The sequence below is a fragment of the Syngnathoides biaculeatus genome, chromosome 19 (assembly GCF_019802595.1).
Source record: "Syngnathoides biaculeatus isolate LvHL_M chromosome 19, ASM1980259v1, whole genome shotgun sequence".
NCBI lineage: Eukaryota > Metazoa > Chordata > Actinopteri > Syngnathiformes > Syngnathidae > Syngnathoides > Syngnathoides biaculeatus.
Window position 1 is genome coordinate 9,394,457 of NC_084658.1, and position 16,448 is coordinate 9,410,904.

The 16,448-nt window shown below is 42.7% G+C and overlaps 1 protein-coding gene across 5 annotated transcripts in view; it reads left to right on the forward strand.

The window, feature by feature from the left end:
* The window catches only part of adarb2 (adenosine deaminase RNA specific B2 (inactive)), a 150,865-nt gene that overhangs the window by 94,731 nt on the left and 39,686 nt on the right, over nucleotides 1-16,448 (forward strand). For all 5 annotated transcript variants that reach the window (XM_061805078.1, XM_061805080.1, XM_061805079.1 and 2 more), the window contains exons 3-4: nucleotides 4,530-4,616; nucleotides 5,347-6,299. In XM_061805078.1, coding sequence (XP_061661062.1) covers nucleotides 4,530-4,616; nucleotides 5,347-6,299 — 1,040 coding nt within the window. The remainder of the gene's footprint in view (nucleotides 1-4,529; nucleotides 4,617-5,346; nucleotides 6,300-16,448) is intronic.

The following is a 16,448-nucleotide window of genomic DNA, read 5'->3' on the forward strand; positions in this document are numbered from 1 at the left end:
GGAGGAGTTTGCACATGACCCGGCATGATGGCATAAGTGGAAAATAATGATAAATATTTAAGGACTGTATGGGTTTTTTTGGCGTTTACTTTTTGGATTGTATATCTTCCGAAAGGTGTTACTCCAGTGTTCTTTATTTTTCTTTTTTTCAGAAATTATTTTCAAAATTTACTGTATATTTTCCCCACTTAAAAACACGAGGCCTCACACCCGTTTAATCGTTCCCAACCCTCAAAGGGTTTCATGCATCGCTTTTAACGTGATTAAATATGAAGCATTACCTGCCAACTGCAAACCCTGTAGAAAAGAAAAAACATATTACATTTATGTGCTATGCTGCATTTAGCGCATAAATGATTGAAGCGATCAAAGCCATCAGCCAGTGGTTTAGTGACTTTCAATATGAGCTTTGCTGGAAAAACATTGAAGAGGAGAGTGGCGGCAAAGCGCGAGACAGAAGAAATCAGTCAATGATTTCCCCCAGCGCCTGTTTCACTCGCGTCTGCCTTCACTCATCTGACCCATTCGTTATGCTGAGCCATGGGGAAATCTGATTGGGCTCATTACCCTCTCCTCACAACTTACGCAGCAAGAGCGAGAAGTCACTCACATCGCGAACGGACACACATCAAAGCGTTCACCGCCAGGAGCCTGTGACCACGTGCCGAGGCTCTCCGCCGCTTCCCCGGCGTCGGTGGGAGCAAATGAGCGTCGTCTCGTCTGTGTCGCACTTTGCGGCGAGGGGACGGACGCGATGAACCGACACTTTATTGGCATGCATTGTCTCCTTCGTTCATCCCGCTGATGAATGAGAAGGAAAGGATGAGAGATACCGTGAAGGGCACAAAGGGTAACAGTGCTCACATCAGACATGACACGATTGATGAACTCTGCGCCAGAGGAAGGAATCAGTTTGACTTGAGAAAAGAAAGCTGTTCTTCCTTCATATAGTTAGTTTATTCATCTGTATATAATCTTAATCATGAACTAATTAATACACTCTCACCGCTACAAATAAAAGACATTTTACATGGACACATTTCTTGATAATATAAAAATGATGAAATGTATTACAAAAGCACATTTTAGTCCAAGACAAGAACATTTATGTAGTTGGGGGGAAAAAAAATCTCCCTGAGCAGCATAAGTCTAAGTGAAAATCAATGATGAGGGGAGAAAAATTACATTCATAAATCTCAAAAACTAGTGGGATGCTATTTATTCTAAAACTGAATCTCGTTTCTTCTTCTGCTGTGTGCAGATCCAGCTGATATAGATGAGTTTCTACCCAAGGCAGGCCGGTGTAAACCATGGCAAAGAGTATTTTTAATGGCAGTACACTGAGATTAGATGAGCTCATGGGCATGTCGAACTTCCTCTTTGGATCTCAGCCTGGTGATATTCAAAACGCCACCATTAATAGGGAAAAATAACTGTACCATTCTTATTGGGGAAGTTCTGTCTTGTCAATTTAAATTCATAAGGTTGAAAAAATATTATGCCTCAACACGAAAATCAATCACCCTTCACACTGTTAACCGCTAAAAAAGAAAAAAAGAAGAAAAAAAAAACGGCCTTTGCTGTGGTACAAACGTAGGTCTCATAAGTCAGACCATGTAGCTCATAAAGCTCTACAATGACGATCAGTTTTCAGAGATCACCCCTAAACTGTGGGGCTCACCACTGTATCGTTGATTCAGGATCAGTTAGTGGGCAATATAATATTTACCGCTCGTCAACTACTTCCTCAGATGGCTCACTTCTTCTCATGCTCTGTATTGAGTAAACAAACTTCTGAAGATGGATCATATTAGCCCCTGTGTATGACTACCCGATCTATGTGGGTTCTCACATTAGTATGTCTTGCGACATGTTGATTTATATTTGTTCATTTGCTTACTGCTTTATGCAATCGGGGTAGTTGTCATAATCTGCACTTTTTGTTTAATTTAACGTGGGGAGAACATGCATACTCAGTACGAATTATAGATTTTTGTATTGTTCAGTTTTGATTTGTTTCCCCGAGCGTCCTGTCCATGGCTTCCCAGTCTGCTCGTTATGTATTTGTCTCGACCTGTTGCCATCTTGACAGCTTCGACCGCCTCACTTCTCCCTCTCCCGTCGCTTCGCTCGCCTCTTCTCACTTCATGCCGCCTCTGTTACCGGTTTATAGAGTGATTTTCCATCATGTGCTTATCCAGCTATGACGTTCCAGAGGTCTGTTTGACTCTGGCTTTTGTTCCTTCTCAGACACAATTTACATTGAGTGCTTATTTAGATGGACATCTGAACGAAGAGGGCTCTTGTTTATCATCAAGACAAAGCCTGCACTTCAAGAGAACTCATGTAGGCTATATTGTTGATGCCCATCTTACGGCCATGTTACCCCGAGAACGGCCGATCTCGTCAGATCTCAGAAGCTAAGCGGGTTTGGCCCTAGTTAGTACTTGGATGGGACACCGCCAGGAAATACCAGGTGCTCTAAGCTTCTCTCCCCTGGTAAATGCAGAGGGATTGCGTCAGGAAGGGCATCCGGTGTAAAACTGTGCCAAACAAATACGCGTTCATCTAAGATGACACGCTGTGGCCACTCCTAACGGGACAACCCAAAAGGAAAAGAAGAAGATTGTTGATGGCCATCCGTTATAGACAGAAAAACCCCACAATGACTACTACCATTTAGAATAATAACAACAATAATGACCTAAATTCATACAGACAAGAGTAATAGCTCAAAGGGACTTGGTTACATTATGGGGCTGCTTTCCTATATATGGTACTGGGTATAATGTGCAGCGCTCAGGATACATATATCGAAATTAACAAGGGATGGTGGAGGTAGTTTTGATTTGTTTCCCCGAGCGTCCTGTCCATGGCTTCCCAGTCTTCTCGTTATGTATTTGTCTCGACCTGTTGCCATCTTGACAGCTTCGACCGCCTCACTTCTCCCTCTCCCGTCGCTTCGCTCGCCTCTTCTCACCTCATGCCGCCTCTGTTACCGGTTTATAAGAGTGATTTTCCATCATGTGCTTACCCAGCTATGACGTTCCAGAGGTCTGTTTGACTGTGGCTTTTGTTCCTTCTCAGACACAATTTACATTGAGTGCTTATTTAGATGGACATCTGAACGAAGTGCTACAAACAAATGTGACATGGTTTGTTACATACAGTATGTGAACTTCTAAAAGCTCACTTCCACATTTCCAAACAAGACCTTGCCATAGAAAGGTCCATAAGGGTAACAACTTGTCTCAATATTGAACTGGTTTAAAAGAGCCGATGGTCGATGTTACTTATTGAATATGCAATGCAACACACAATCCAGATATATTTAATGTGAGTGTATCATTGCCCCTTGTTTTCCAGTTGGAACGCAAGTTATTAATGCAGCCTATTCTCTTATAGCTGTTGTTCTAAACCCTTATAGTTCATGCTATCCAATGTGGGCCCACAATGTGAATGAGAGCTTGATTGCCCATTGCCAGTTAAGAGCTTCCTTCTTAAATTCAACATTTGTCAGCCAAAGACATGTACAGGTAGATTTAAAACCCAATGTGAAAGAATCAACATCACTTAATCTAATTCTTCTGAAACTCTGCGGCGAGCCATGTTTTACAAAAGAACTGAGAAACAATATGCGCTGATTTGGAAAAAGGTCTAAATAATGGTGGTCCAGGGAGTCCTTTAGTGCCAAATTGCTGCTTGATGTTTGGCATTTAGCCATAATTAGGTCAGAATGCAAATGGCTGCATTGTGATGGTGGCCCACAAGGACCAGCGCAATTCCAACCTCTGTGTTTAGAGCGTATCGGTGTGTGTCAGTGAGTCATTTAGTCTCTCTAGTGCTGTTGAGCCGCGACAAAAGCAAGGGGGCTCCGAGGGCTAATCTCACTCAGAACCGAATGCTCTTATTCAAACGTGTTTATCGCACTGTCAAGTTGTACCAATCATATACTGCATTTAGCTATGTGAATTGTTACTGCCAGCCTGCCACGCGTCTGAGATTTGGATTTTCGAGACTACCTCAACCTTTGCCTTGCCTCTGATTCTCTGACTTCAAGTCATTCCTCCTACAAAATGTTCTGATCCTTCCCTCTCCTTGATATCTCTTTTATTGATGATTAGCTGATGTTACGAACACATCGCGTAATTAAGGAGCCAGACTGGTCTGTCAATTCGGCTCAGTACCGCATGAAGAGCACCAGACTAAGTGTTTGCTCTAATAGGGCTTGAAACTGCAAGCAACACGCATACCTGGACAACAGGGGGTCCCCTGGGGGTAACAGCAGAGAGCAGCTGCCAGCAAGTTAGCTTTAATAAGAACAGACGTTTATCACCAAAAGTGAGGGGTTTGCTTTCATGTTCATACAGCGAAAAATATTTTAAAAAAGAACTTGTGTGTAAAATCATATAAACTCTGCTTCTATGTTTGGTCCAGTGCTTATCAAGGCTTTTAACCAATTACACTATCAAAATGTATTCTGTGCTTCCTTACTCATGTTGATTGAGTGTCCTTTGTTTCTCCTCCAGAGAAAATCAGTATGATGTCGGCATTGATCAGTCCCTTCAAGTACATTAGCCCTGGGACCAGCAGCACAGAAGACGAGGACAGTTTAAGTAAGATTTTTCATTCATTCTCTCACTCGGGGACAGTCACCATTTGGACCAAAACATTTGGTCCAAAAGTGGTCATGAAACCTTCTTACATTTCAATCAATCAATACATCATTTATATAGCAGTCTTCCCATTTAAAGAATCACAAAGAATCTCAAAGGGTCAGTAATAATCTTTAAATCAGAGGATGCATGAACAAAGATCTCAATGAACAACCACTAGTTAACCAGAGTCTCCTATTGCAATTTTTAGGGGGGTGAGCTCTGAACATTTTTGTCAATTTCCCATCAGTAATGCAATACACCACCACTTTCTAACTAGATTTCAAGAGCGTATCACAGCCGTTCAGCTTCTGCTCTCATGGAGGATAGAAGTGTGAAATAAAGCGGGCCGCAGACAGTTCTCTCTCCTTTCTCCCTGCGCCTGCCGCTGGTGGAATTCCCACCCCCGTTACAAATGGGATTTTTGCTTTGCATTGGCTACAGGGACCGATGTTTCTCACTTACAAGGATTTCCAACCAATTTAGAGGCAGATTACAGAATGATTTGGAAGATAGGATCCCCATTTTGAGGGATTTGTATTTTAAAACTCTTAAATACCATTAAGACCCACGGTATGAGATTGATTCATTGTATATCAATGAAACGACAATGTTCAATCTGGCAGGAGAGCTTTTCTTAGATTGATTCTGTTCATTAAAGATGAAGTACTGGTACATTCTTTCTCTTCAGGTACCAGCAGTACAGAGGTGAAAGAGAACCGCAATATTGATAACTTGGAGGATCGCTCCTTGGCATCCGTTGAGTGTCAATCACTCTTCTGCTCTGAATCGACAAGAAGTGGGAGTTCGAGTCTGAAGAGGAAACGGCCCCTGGAGGAAGACAACAACGGTCACCTTGGCCAACTCCGTCTGGTCTATAAGAAATTGTCCTGGTCTGAGGCACCAAAGAATGCTTTGGTTCAGCTCAACGAGCTCCGACCAGGTCTTCAGTATCGCATGGTTTCACAAACGGGTCCAGTCCACGCTCCTGTTTTCTCTATTGCTGTTGAGGTTAATGGCTTGACCTTTGAAGGGACAGGTCCCACAAAGAAGAAGGCCAAGATGAAGGCAGCAGAGCTGGCTCTTAAATCTTTTATTCAGTTTCCTAATGCTCCTCAGGCCCACCTAGCCATGGGAAACATCTCAAACCCATCAGCCGACTTCACCTCAGACCAAGCGGACTTCCCAGACACTCTTTTCAAAGAGTTTGAATCTTCACCGTGCGCTGATGGCCTCGCCCTTTGCAACTCAGATGCAGAAAGTCAGCTATTATCAAGTGAGCTCCTGAGACATGGACGCTTGCTTCGCCACACCTTGGACCTGATGGTGCAGGCTCAGCAGAGGTTGGGCGGCATTGTTCCAGAGCCTAACGTGCCCAAGAGTCCCGTGGTGCTGCTCAATGAACTGCGTCCGGGTTTGCGCTACGCCTGTTTGTCTGAGCGTGCCGAGGGCCGGCGGCTGCGTAGCTTTGTGATGGCAGTACGCGTGGATGGACGGATTTTTGAGGGCTGTGGTCGGAGTAAGAAGATGGCCAAGACCCAGGCAGCCCAGTGTGCGCTTGAGGCCCTCTTTAATATCAGGACAGCCCCCGAAGGGAGAATGGGTCTGAAAGCCAGCAGGAAGATATGCCCTCATTTACCCCAGGTGAGTTAAAAATTAACTTGCTTTATTTAGCCACGTTGTTGTTGTTGTTTTTTTTTCAATTTGTTTGTTTTTGGCACTCACTACAAATCATACAATGGACTGTAATGACCAAAACAGCAGTCATGCAGCTTAAAGGCAAACAGATTGGAGAAGGAATTAAAAAAGCACAGGTGATTTAAAAAAAAAAAAAAGAAAAAAAAGTACAGAAATCTCTGTGATACATTTCAGGAAACACATTGACCTTTGTCTTTCAGCGTTTAAAGCATTTTTCCCAGAAGAACGAATTACCTTGCATTCTGCACACTGTATAATGCAATATTTGTAGTCAGTCTCGCTCGTACAAGTCTTAAAGAAAACAAATTATTTATATGTAGTTGTGAGATTGTCTGGCACCTGTTTGATTCCTGAATCATTTAAGCAAATTAACCCAACTTTGATGCTTGTACTGCAGTGGTACATACAGTACATGCTGCAGACTCTCACGCAAACGGCAGGGGTTTGATACCCGGTCAGTGCGCCAATTCTCAGCCACGGCTGGTTCAGAGCCCAGATACAAATGCGTGGGTTGTGTTATGAGAGGACTCTGGTGTAAAAACTGTGCCAAACAAGTCGTTATGGTGACCTCCTGACAGGGGTTTTGTGTGTATGTGTGTGTGTGTGTGTGTGTTGTGTGTGTGTGTGTTGTGTGTGTGTGTGTTTGAACCTCAACTTTGAGAAATGATAATTATAAAGTGAATTGAAAGTAATGGAACACAATGAACCTGAAGCATAGGAACACAGATGGGGTCTTCCTGTTTTCAAGGTAAGTACACTTGTAACTTCCACTGCATTTTCTTCTTAGAGTAGAGAATGCATCACATGACACAAATTATAACTGTAATTACGTTTGAATACACATCATCTGCTTGTTGGCCTGTTTAGAAAGTCATGCATTAGAAGGTACATAAGTCACCAGGGCACGGGTTAAAAGGTTTTCTACATTTGTCAACTGTGTTGTCTCCTCGCAACAAGCATAAATTCAATCTGTTGCTCAAAGCTGATAGAGACACAACGAGAAAATAGACAAACAAAACACTGAGGCTATGTCATGGTCATTTACCCAAACAGCCAAATTGCAATCAGAGTGAGGAAACTAGATTTGGAGGAACTTGAGGAAAATGCAAGTCAGTTGTGAGATTGTCTGGCACCTGTTTGATCCTGTTCCAAACTTAATTTCAGCCGCAGGATCCCATCTAAAGAAAACTACCCTGATTACATTGTCGGACTGATTTATTTTGTTTTGTTTGGCAACTTCTAAGCCTATTATGGGCAATTGGAAGAATTTGTATTCTTTTGTATTCTTTCTTTTGGATTCTAATATCCAAGCAGTGATGCGAAATTGTACTCCAGCCCGATATCATCCGATAATGGTTTTCACCAGCGGCCTTGATTTAAAAATGCAACTAGGAAAAAAAGTGGATAAAACACCACACTTCCCTTGTTGTATACAGTGTATCCATAGCCTTTCTTTCTTTCTTTCCAAGTCTTTTATTGAAGGCTTTTATTGAGAGAATTGTCAGGTGCAAGTAGTGTACAATTACCACCTTTTTCCATCCTTGAAGAAAATAAACTGGCAAGTGTCCTTCCACGGAGCATGACATCAACCTAGCAAACCTGCACGTTTGCCTGCGAGAAACCTTTCCCTTTCTCCCTCTGCCACGGTGTCTGAAGCGATTTTAATGGGATTTGGCGCCCCAATTTAGTTCCACTCTTTTGTGGAAATTTCTTGAAAGTCAGGCACGCTCTCTGCCAGGCTCACAAGTAATTCATTTCAAATGCTAAAGGGGAAAGGAGAGGAGTTCAACAATTTGAGGACATGCATGTGGGAATAAATTGTGGCGTGTTTGGAATATGATGTGTTCAAAGGTTGCTGGCAATAAAGCACAGATACTCTTGTCCTATTTTTGTGAAGCCGTCTTCATCCCAAACTCAGATTTCCATGTGAATGGGTGACTGCCCTGCACATGGCATGTGTAATATGTGGCTGCATGCCAGGTGTCGTGCCATTATGGTGCCATGCCTTTTATGGTTTTGGTGGCCAACTAACTCTGTGTTGAACAACAGCGAGTCATCAGCAGGTTGCAACAGAGATACAGTGAAGAAAATAAGTATTTGAACACCTGGACTACCTGACAGGACTTGGTCAATGACCTGAAAAGAGCTGCGACCACCGTTTCCAAGGTGACTGTTGGTAATACACTAAGACGTCATGGTTTGAAATCATGCATGGCAAGGAAGGTTCCCCCGCTTAACCCAGCACATGTCAAGGCCCGTCTTAAGTTTGCCAATGACCATTTGGATGATACAGAGGAGTCATGTGATAAAGTTTTGTGGTAAGATGAGACAAAAATTGAACTTTTTGGTCATAATTCCTGTTTTTGGAGGAAGACGAATGATGAGTTCCATTTTATTATTTATTTTATTGTATTATTCGGCGCATGGGACAGGACGACTGCACTGTATTGAGGAGAGGATAACTGCAGCCATGTATTGTGAGATTTTGGGAAACAACATGTTTCCCTTAGTCAGAGCATTGAAAATGGGCTGTGGCTGGGTCTTTCAACATGACAATGACCTGAAGCACACAGCCAGGAAAACCAAGGAGTGGCTCCGTAAGAAGCATATCAAGGTTCTGGCATGGCCTAGCCAGTTGCCAGACCTAAACCCAATAGAAAATCTTTGGAGGGAGCTGAAACCCTGTGTTTCTCAGCGACATCTAGAGAAGATCTGTGTGGAGGAGTGGGCCAAAATCCCTCCAGTAGTGTGTGCAAACCTGGTGAACAATACTGGAAATGTTTGACCGATGTAATTGCAAACAAAGTCTACTGTACCAAATATTAACATTGATTTTCTCAGGTGTTCAAATACTTATTTGCAGCTGTATCACACAAATAAATCATAAATATAAATTTAAAAATCATACAGTGTGATTTCTGGATTTTTCTTTTTCGATTATCTCTCTCACAGTGGACATGTACGTACCTGCAATGAAAATTTCAGACCCCTCCATGATTTCTAAGTGGGAGAACTTGCAATCGAGCAGGGTGTTCAAATGCTTGTTTTCTTCACTGTACATAGAAACTGGAAGGACTAGAAGTGGACATCCTTGGACATATTGAACCCGTTTTGGTTTTTGACATTCAGGTACTAGTTACAGACCAGCTCGACGTGCATAAACATTTAAAGCCTCAATGAAGAAGACTATCACATCAAGTTCGCCTGTAAAGGCTAGGGCGCGTTCTAGGTTCATCCCGAAATATTCCCTAACATTTGCTGAGTAGTGAGATTGGTTGTGGAGGTAAAATGTGTCCGATCGCTCTGTTTGTCTATAAACTGCGTTGTTAACCTTGGGAGTTAATGTTATGGGCACATCTGCAGTAGAGCAAGTCAGGAAAGGAATACAGTCCATCCTTGGCCAGGCATTAACCCTGTCAACCTCTTTTTAAAATCAAGGTCCAATTTGCCTCTAAAAATACCTTTTTAATCTTTACAATGACAAAGTGTTGAAATAATCCTGGCACTTATTTCGCCAAGTGGAATAATTAGCCTTCTGTTCAGACCATGATTGGCCATTTAATCTCGCTTCCATTTCTGTCACAGCGCAGTTCGGTGTCGCACTGTCGCTCGAGTCCGACGCATGTGTGCGGCGGCGAGAGGAGGTGCAGGTGCTTGCGAAAGGACAGCACAGAGGTCAGTGGTCAGGACGCTGCACTCGGCCACCTTGGATTAAGGTTCATTTGATTAGGGAAATGCGCTCTGCAGCAGAGCTGAATGACAATTAAGGTTAATGAAGGTGGAAGTGGAGAAAGAAAGCATAAAAACACTGGAAGTTCAAAGCAGGCAGCATTATCGTTTTTGTAAACAAAGCGTTGCGACAGAGTGTTTGTGTTGGTCATGATATCGTGGAGAATGAAAGTGATTTGATTCACTTAACTCCTCACAGATAGAGGAGGCTACAAAATGGTCAAGTGGAGTAATTTCTCTGCCTCCGAGCACGGCAAATTAAATATGATTTGAGACATGTGAAGGTGACCCACTGTCAGCAGGCGAGTCCTCGGCAGATTGCTTTCTTTGTCTAATCTCTCCGACTTCTAATCTGTCTCACAATAAACAGCTGTGACAGGCTGATCATTAATTAATATTGCCACAACAAATTGGAGACAGTGACCGAGCCAAGCCCACCCGTCTTGGAGAAGGGAAAAAAAAAACAAAAAAAATATCAAGCCGCCGAGGGAAAAGGTGTGAACGACACATTGGCGAGGACATCATTACCAGCGTCGGTAGTGTTACAACCACAGCGCGGGGACGGTGATGACAGCAGATCAACGCTAAAGTGACAGTCACCACAGCACGCTGCCCTCTCGGGATAAGATGTGATCGTCACCCTGATGTTGCAGTGTAAATAGCCTGACAAATTATTTCGCTATGTCCATTTTATGTTTCGCTGGGGGATAAGGTACCTTGCGGTCTAATTGCTAAATGGGCCTTCATGCTTGGGAGAAAAGGTATGGGTAGCGGTTAGGGGAGGCATTATCGTTCTGTGGGGCTTTTTTCATTCCCGGATGGAAGTGGGGAGTTAGGAACAGTTCCAAATACAAGTTTACGTTTGGACAAAGCCTTCAGGCAATGTCAGGAAAAGCTTACTAGAACAACAAAAATTTGTTTGGGGTTAATCACAGGCACTTTAAAAATGGTGGAAGGTGTGTGCTGGCTCTCATTTTACATGAGTTTGAATGATTTGTGAGGGTGTGCACTGTTTTTTGTTCATTGAGTTGTAAAGGTTTTAGCTCACAATAATGAGTTTCTTTCGGCTTCTCCCGTTAGGGGTCGCCACAGCGTGTCATCTCAGATGAAACGTTCATATTTGTTTGGCACAGTTTTTACTCCGGATACACTTCCTGACGCAACACCTTCAGGAGCAGTGGAGGCCCCAGTGAGATAGAAACTCGCGACCGCTGGTTTACCAAACCAACGCTCTAACCACAGAGTAATGAGGACTCCGTTTTAGCTCACAATGATGGTGAAAAATGTTCTGACAGGATTCAGCTTTTTTTTTTTTTTTTTTTTTTAAGATGGCAAAAAATTACTTTTGAACAGGTGTCATGACATTTAATAAAAGCTCAATGATATGTTGGATGCAGGTCACTTGAAAGTTGTCAATAGAGTCAAAAAGATTATATAATAGCACGAAACATGACTTGGACACTTGTGACCAGGTGCGTAAAACCAGCCCCCCTGCTTGTACCTTTAGAACAACCAAATAAAGTAAAAACATTGGCCAGAACAGTTGCTGAGTGTCATACTAATACAGCTGGCGTATGACTGTTTGATCCCCCTCAACGTACAGCTGCTGAGCTGCATGCTGTGAGGTATCCCAAAATCCAAAAGTCATAAAAACAAAGCATGTGTTCATCCGCGTTAAAGAAAATGGGGGCATTAAAGTTCTGTTAAATTAGTTCATTAAAGTTAATTAGTCATAACGCATGAACTTAACAGCCCTAATCAAAGCTAATTATTGTCTTTGACCTCTGTAATTGACGTAAGAAAGGGTGGTCTGCACAATACTGTATCTTACACGGTTTGCCAAATAATGTGAATTCCTCTTTTAGTTGCCCTTTCCCAAGGCCACTACACGTTATTTGCCTTTGAAGGGAAAACTATATCAAATAGTGCCGATTTGTGTGAAATTGCCAAATGATGTTTCTTCAGCTGAATACCGGCTCATTTTACATACTGTACAAAGGTTAGGGTCATCCACACCTGTCCAATAAGTATGCAAAATATGACCTATGAGGCTGCAGGGTGCTAAATGTAATGTACCGCATCAGCATGCAGGTTTGTGAGAAAATCCCTTAACATGAAGGTATCAAAATGGTTGGTCAGGTCAAGTCACTTGGCATATAATCAAAAAGGGCCGTGTGATGCGCTCACCCTGAGATGTGCTATACACTACGTCTTCATTTTTGGGAGACTGTCCCGAGCTCCGTCTTTCCCCTCGATGGCCGTCGACACACTGGAGCGTGGCGGCAGTCCATTCTCAGGAACCCCTCACACGCCATTAAAAGCATAACCAAGTTCATTACAATTTCACAGGCGCTCAGATAGTAAATGGCGACTGATAAATCATGAATAGTGGTCTTGCGTGGTATATTTATCTCTCGTTCTCAGGCAGAGGAGTGGTCTGGATGTGTGGCCTTTTAATGACCTTCCAAACTGCAGCAGTGGACCCTCTTGCCACACACAGCACCTCATTTGGAAAATCGTACTGTTCGTGAAGGCAACATACAAACATACGTACAATCGGCTGACAGATCGACGTGTCCCTGTTGTTTTAAAAACAGATACAAATTTCTAAAAAGACATTTAGAAGAATCTAATGCAGCTCTAAAAAAAAAAGAAAAAAGATCATTTTCTTGGCTTACTACAGTTTTATTCCACTTCCGTTGACTGATCAGTCCCACAATGCATGTGCAGTCGAGCAGCACATAGACAATCGTGTACGCCTGAAAAGACTGTGGATAGCTTTAACATTTTTTGTAGATGGTGTGCAAATCATTTGCTTCTTTGCTTTAAAGCTTTTGCCATGCAACCAACTGATGTGCGTGCGTGTGTGTGTGTGGACGTGTGTGAATTCACGTGACACTCATCTTTTGATACTACAGTGGTTAGTAAACTGAGTTAAAAACCATGGTCACTGAACTAATTATACTCAGAAGTTAAGGTTCCATTGTGTATGAATGTTGAAATTTCTTATAAATTGGGCAAGTATAAAAATAAGTACCGTATTTTCCGCACTATAAGGCGCACCACATTATAGGGCGCGCCTCCAATGAATGGCCTATTTTAAAACTTTTCCTATGTATAAGGCGCACCGCATTATAAGGCGCATAGAATAGACGCTACAGTAGAGGCTGGGGTTACGTTATGCATCGATTAGATGCAGCTGCACTAAAGGCTCAATATTGATCCACGTTATAAGGCGCACCGGATTATAAGGCGCACTGTCAGCTTTTGAGAAAATTAAAGGCTTTTAGGTCTGCCTTATAGTGCGGAAAATATGTTATAAAATTTCTGTATATCATGGAAATACCCACATACCGGGAAAGGATCATGTCACATCTGAATGTACTACAACTAGTTGATTATAATCCTCTATTGAGCAAGTAACTAAATTTGAGAATTTGTCAAAAGAATCATGTTACATATTTATTCAATATAATAAAATACAATAAAAATGTATTGTATGTCTTATTATAGCATTGATCAACAATGGAACCTTTAAAATCCTAAAGTAAAAATACATTTGCCATGCTCCACAAGGGCTACAATCTTCTGATATCACATTTCTCCAATACTTGGGATGATCTGAGTTTATGATGTACATTTTCATGTTCATGTTCTCAGGCGGCACGGTGGTTCAGCTGGTAAAGCGTTGGCCTCACAGTTCTGAAGTCCTGGGTTCAATCCCAGACGCCCCTGCGTGGAGTTTGCATGTTCTCCCCATGCCTGTGTGGGTTTCCTCCGGATACTCCGGTTTCCTCCCACATGCCAAAAACTTTCAACATTTATTGGACACTCTAAATTGCCCCTAAGTGTGATTGTGAGTGCGTCTGTTTGTCTCCCTGCGATTGGCTGGCAACCAGTTCAGGGTGCCTCCTCCTTGACAACTGGGATAGGCTCCAGCACTCCCCACGACCCTTGTGAGGATAAGCAACAAAGAAAACAGATAGATGGATGGATGATTAGTTGCCATGCTTTATGATCCCTGCATTGACTGCACTGACTCGTTCGTTTTCCGGTCTCTGTATGACTATAATTAGCCAAATATATTTTTCCTGAAAAATGTGTTCAACCTAAAGCATCTGTTACCTTTGTCCTGCTTTGCAAGACTAGACTGAGCCCCTCGAGGGATGATGAAATGGGTGAGTGGGGAATACAGTGGAGAGAATCTGTGTAGGTGTGTTGCTGAGGAGGAGTAAAATCCTGGATGGCGTGGAGAAGATGAGGGGCAGGCTACGGGAGGGAGATAGAGAGAGAGAGAGAGAGGGGTGAGGATGGATGGACTGCAGTCGGGGGAGGAGAAAGGGGAAACCTCAGCGGAACAAAGGACCTTCAGGATTAATTAGGCGTCAGATTGGTTTCAGGGCACAGTATGGGGGGATGGGGGGCACTGAAAGATATGGAGAGGGAGCAGAGAGAAAGTTTAGCATTCTGGGAAGACCTCGTCCTCAGCCCTCATATTTCAGATGCCTGCCCATGAGTATACAAGAGGCGGCTAGTTAGGACCTCCACAGCGCCTGCAACTATTGACTAATAGATGGAGCCTCTCTTTTTTCGTCTCAGTGTATTTTTACATTATCCCACTGGGTAATAATACAAGGGTCGTGTATGTAATATATAATGTTACGCTTGGGTTGTGGTTATGCTCCGTTTTAGTGGTTCATATTTTCTAAATAAGATGACATAAGCGGCAAATGGGCGAAATGTTCATAGTGTTAATTTTATGAAGCAGCACATTACAGAACTGTAGTCCGTAATCCGTCCAGATGCCTTTCTATATGGACCCAGAGCTTTTATTAGATGATTTTGACAATGGCTAATTTAACCAGCAAAACCGTTTTTCTTTTTTTTTTGGGAGGGGGTGGGGTCATCAAATTGTCTTCATCTGTACCTTTGCTGTCTCACTTTTGTACTTCGAGAAAATCTTAATCTGCCATTTAGGTCATAGAGATCACCTCAGAATTTGAATTGCGGCCCACGAGCGGCCTGTTAATGTCATTATTGACACGCGACGACACTTTTTCCCTGTCAGTACAGGAAATGCTGAACCCCGCATGCAGGTGACAGAGTTGCCATGAATCCTAATATTCTGTCGCCACTCCAAAGCACTCTTCAGATTCCATGATGGTGGCAGAAGCTAAAACAGACCCTGTCAACTTGATTGCACTTATACGGTACTCTCAGAAGGATTGCTGTAATGCTGATAATTCATTTTTTATTCCCTTCTGATCCCACATAGTTCAGTATCGACTGTGCCATCTGTTTGTTGTCGTGCATTTCCTGCTTTCTACCCCAGAAAGGGTGTGGGGACCCATGATGGTATGCAAGCTCATTGAAATGGCTTGACGTAGAAGAAAGATGACAAAAGAGACCATATGCATTTGTTACAGTCAATCTAGCATTCTGCCAACTTTGCTGATGACATAATGGATTTCAGTAAATGTTAAAAGAACATCGGGCCATCGACTTATTTTTTGCACATTCAAAAGGCTTTCTACACCATTTCATACATTTTTCCTTAGGCTGTGAAGTGTATAATGCATTATGTTGTACTGTTGTTGTGTGTGTGTGTGTGTGTATGTGTGTTGGGGGGTCAGCGACGTGAGGGATCGCTTCTGTCAGGAGATCTTTTTAGGAGCCATATTCATCAGCAAAGAAAAGAACAAGGCGAGTTTCTGCAAAGGCCAGGTGTAAACTTATAGCGTCGATCTGCAAGATAAACATATCAATGCTGTTGGGGGGGGGAACCTAACATCTGCCAAATGTCAGACGAACAGCGCAGCTTGGAGTTTGACAACCTGCATTTAGTTTGTCCTGGGGGGTTGAAAGGTTGTCAGAAAACTACGTTTTCACACCACTCAATTGCAGCAAAAAACAAGGTGGGAAAAACTCACCAGTCATCTAAAGTTCGTCATAGTCAAAACACAACAGCATTGCCCCGCGGTGTTGTTTTCAACTTTTGTCCACTCACGGAACAAACTGATGAACTCAAAATGTAAAGTACGGTCTCACATTACAGGTATGGGATCCAGTGTGGAGCAAATACTTGCAAATGAAAATGAAGATGTTTGGACTTTTTACTGGATATGAATTCTTTTCCCATGCTACTGAACATGGTAGATCCGCCCTTGAACACGTGAGAGCTCAATGCTACATGTAGAAATGTTCGGGACATTTATTGGATCATGTCCGCAGCCAAAAATAAACTCTTATATATTTACCCCTCGGAGACACTATATGCATTTGTGATTGGACAGTCCATCCCTTGCAATATTGCCTGCAACGTGTGTTCATTATGTCACACCGCAACATTTGCCATTGAAAACCTAC